This window comes from Myotis lucifugus, unplaced genomic scaffold, assembly GCF_000147115.1.
Source record: "Myotis lucifugus unplaced genomic scaffold, Myoluc2.0 scaffold_45, whole genome shotgun sequence".
NCBI lineage: Eukaryota > Metazoa > Chordata > Mammalia > Chiroptera > Vespertilionidae > Myotis > Myotis lucifugus.
Window position 1 is genome coordinate 408,658 of NW_005871093.1, and position 4,127 is coordinate 412,784.

The window sequence follows — 4,127 nt, forward strand, 5'->3', positions numbered from 1 at the left end:
ACACAATTTCATCTCAGATAAGATTCCAACTTATATTTGATCAATTATTTCATTCTTACAGTAATTACCATACTCATTCTCTAATGATCTCTATCTATATACCATTTGAAAGTGTTCTATTAACATATTTTAAATTGTTAAGATTATTTGGTTTAAGAATGTCAACCACCCCTTGTTGTAACTGGAGACATCTTAAGATAATAGAAAACTAGCCGGTTTGTTCAGTGTTAGAGCGTCAAGGGCATGTACCTCAGCTGCAGGCTAGATCCCTGGCGCCAGTCAGGGCGCATGTGGGAGGCAACCAATCGATGTGTCTCTCTCACATCGATGTTTCTCTCTCTCTGTCTCTCCCTTCCACTCTTTCTAAAAATCAACGGGAAAATATCCTTGTTGTGAGGATTAACAACAATAACAAAAAAGATAATAGAAAACTACAGCTGTGGCTCTATGATGGCCCTTAAAGGGGCCAGAGACACCTCCAGAGGCAGCTATAGTGCAGTGACTTGCTAACAAGTGAACTCTCCTTCCTGAGTCTAAATTGGTTCAAACACACGAGAGCTCTCATAAAATATAATGCATAACAAAATAAGTCATGTGACTCACATGGAAATGAACAGTTTACTAAGTGCAGGCATTTGCATCCTGATAGATGACTATATGAACCTCAAAGCTAGGAGAGATGATGCCCTAAGTGTATTTTGCTGAGCAAAGGATTCCAAGGAGCAAAAGATATCAGTCGAGAGAATTCTTTATCTCAGTATTTAACCCTGATGCCTCTTTGCTTAGGTTGCATTCCAGCAGACATTACCTAGAATATTGAAAACTAAAACTAATGCAAAAGGGAAAATGTTACCATTCAAGTCTTACCATTAAAGTAGAATTTCAGCCTATTGGCAAATACATTGGTTGATGGGATATTAAGCTTTGAAGCAACATGCTCTACGATGCTCCGAAAGCCACCAGATATTAGGAAAACCTGAACGTTTCGCTCTTGTAGGCGACTTACTAGCTCCCTGCAAAAAAGAAATATAAAATACCAAACACTGATTAATATAAAAGAGGAAATATAAAAAGGAATCTAAAAATCTATATATATTTTTTCTCCTGAATGAATTTGCCCAAGGTACCATCGGACAAAGTATATTGCCTGGTGAATTAATGTCTTATATATGTTTTTCTAAATGCACTTATACATTAAAGGGTGGGACCTGACTGTCTTAGGAAACCATTCCGCAACTATATTCTGCCCTTAGACCTAGAAACACAACATGAAGAGGAGACTCAATCTCTCCTTAGGGAGAGTGGAAGGCAGACATGGGCAGGGTCACTCATGTAAGTGGCAAAAGAACCACATAGAAGGGAACTCTAAAGTAATGGTGAGGGGGGAACTGGAAAGATGGTGAAGAGATTAGCCAAGGAACATATATGCACAGCCCATTGACACAGACAACAATGTGGTGATGGCCAGAGGGAGGACGGGGAGCTGGAAGTGGGCAAAGGGGGGCAGGGAAGTGGGGGACATCTATAATAGCAACAACAGTAAAAAAAAATGTTTTTAAATTAAGCTTATTATATTGTCCTCATTAAAAGAATAAATAAAGGAATGGCAAGATGCCCTCAGAAGGATGCACCCCAAAATGCAGGTGCTGATAGAGACAATATACCCAGACCAGGGTTCCTCTTACCTTATGCCAGGGGTCAGGTGTGGGGGGTGCTCGGCTATGAGCCTCTGCACCTGTTCCCTGGAGGGCTGGATCAGCGCTAAGCGCTCGGTGAGGGCAGCCCTGAAAGGCACCGCCCCGCCCATGGCTCGCTTTGTCCTAGGAGGAAGACCCAACAGTCATGCCAGCCAAGTCCGCTGTTCCCCAAGTTTACGTGCCTAACTGCTCCCCCCAACTCACACAGCATCCACCCCTGAGTAAGGTGCTGTCCAGAGCCCCACTGCACAACAGCCAAGCTATGATGCTATGAAAGTGAGGCCTGAGAACAAACTGTGAAGGTTTGCTTGAGAATCACATAATATTTACAGGCATGTCTTGTATCAGATGCAGCTGAACAGGAAATGGTCCATGACCCGGCGACTGCAGATAGCACTAAGGAGGGCAGGAGGGTGGGAGGGGCTCTCCACCAGGCATCCACTGAGAGACTCTGAACCAAAACTAGCTTTCCAGCCAACCACTAAGGCCACACTTTCAACCATGACATGAAGTACCAGGCACTGGAGAACCCACCCAGGTCGTCCTCTTTGGCTAGTGACGGTCATTGTTCCCCTGACCAAGGGAAGAGAGTGTCTTACCCATATTTGTTTGTCGAAGCAACTTTTTTTGCCCTAAATATCTGTATAGTAAAAGTGGATGAGTAGATAATGAACACTACCCAACTCAGCTCTAAGTGATGGAAGAAAGAGCCTCCTGCCTGTGTTTCATAACCAGGGAATTGTGGCTCTGATCCTGCATGCCATCCAAAAGTTCATCTCTTTTGCACTCCTTTACCCTTTCATACAGTGAATAAATACTGCCCCTACATTTCTGACACAGCATCTGCCACTCCACAGATTTTGGCCAGCTCATCAATTCCTTCTTCTCGGATGACCGTGCTGTCCACATCAAAGCACACTGCATCGGCCGAGCAGAACAGCTTCCTCAACTCTGAGTGGGACACCATCCTTAGAAGAATTTTCCTCCTATGACAAAAAAAAAAAAGATAAATATATTTAAGGATATAAAATATAAGCATAAAATGGCCCAATTTTGCCTATTGATGCCAGAGTACTTTGATTTGTATCAAACTCAGTACAGCCCACAAAAGCATGGACTCATTCATTTTTTAACACAAATTAAAAACCTTCTAAACGTCAGGCTCTGAGGCTACAAAGATGAGCAGACCCAAAAGTCTGTTCCCAGCAACTCAGCCTAGTAAAGGTGACAACTTATAAACATATTTGATGTTCAACCAACATGCAACTGTTTCTGACATACTAATAATAGCAATAAGGCAAGTGCTAAAATAGAAATGTACATCAGATACTATGGGCACACGAAGAAAACATTTAATCCTATCTATGAAACAGGGCTTCCAGGAGGCACGGGCATGTGAGCTGAATCTTGAGGGGCAAGTGGCCCTCTGAGTGGGTTCTCAAAGGGCAGGGTATCAATTTGGTGTGTGCTGGGAGTAGGAAGGAGGGAGATGGAGACAGGGAGAAAAGGTAGTGATGGCGGAGGAGGGGAAAAGGCATGGCCAAAGGCATGGAGGAAGAATAATGGATAACGTGCTGAAAGCTGCCGGGCAGTGCGCAAGGAATTCAGACCAAGAGGGGCCTTGGGTCAGGCTAAGGAGTTTGGATTTTAACTTTTAGGTAATGAGAAACCTTGAAAGTCTGTACACCTCAGAAGAGAGGTCAGAGCTAAACATACACGTGTTAGCCACCAGTGTCAAGGTGTAACTAGAGAGGAGAGACCAAGATGGCGGCATAGGTAAACACCGGAGATTGCTGCCGCAAACAACCACTTCAAAAATACAACTAAAAGATGGAACAGACATCACCCAGAACCACAGGAAGGCTGGCTGAGGAGAGACTCTTCAACTAGAAGGAAAGACAACAGCATACCGAGGCTCAGAGGAGGTGCAGTGTGGAAAATATAAAGATGCGGTGGTGCGGTTGTCGTTTTCAATCAGGAGGGAGTCTCAGACTCTGAGCTCCAGATCCGGGCGAGTCTCTAGGGACTCAGACTCAAACGGGAGAAGCGGGATTGTCTGGCATCAGTTGGAACGTGAGGGCAGCTTTCTCTCCGAGGTGTGCAGCAGTTGCTGGGGTTCTGAGAAGCAGAGCCTCTGGGAACGGGACTGAGAGCAGCCATAACTGCTCCCTCCGCCCGCCCTATTGATCCCCTGCAACCCGCCCCGCCCAAGCCCTGCGCAGAGCCATTTGCCGGGTAGCCTCAGGCAAAGGCTAGATTAGCACCTCTCCAGAGGACAGAAATTTTCCCGAGGCAGACACAGCTGATTCTCACAGCCAGTCGACCTGGTGGTCAAATCCCTCTAGTATTAACTACAACAATCAAGGCTCAACTAGAACAAGACTGTGCACAAAGACCACAAGGGGGTGCACCAAGAAAGCATAAAAAAAT

General features: G+C 45.0%; 1 protein-coding gene across 3 annotated transcripts in view; it reads right to left on the reverse strand.

Moving 5' to 3' along the window:
* The window catches only part of PSPH (phosphoserine phosphatase), a 16,963-nt gene that overhangs the window by 4,161 nt on the left and 8,675 nt on the right, over positions 1-4,127 (reverse strand). For 2 of the 3 annotated variants that reach the window (XM_014455349.2, XM_006088202.3), the window contains 3 exons: positions 2,525-2,683; positions 1,686-1,820; positions 868-1,013 (listed from right to left, as the gene is read on the reverse strand). In XM_014455349.2, coding sequence (XP_014310835.1) covers positions 868-1,013; positions 1,686-1,820; positions 2,525-2,664 — 421 coding nt within the window. In that variant the 5' untranslated portion in view covers positions 2,665-2,683. The remainder of the gene's footprint in view (positions 1-867; positions 1,014-1,685; positions 1,821-2,524; positions 2,684-4,127) is intronic. The other variant, XM_014455350.2, reaches the window with a different exon arrangement.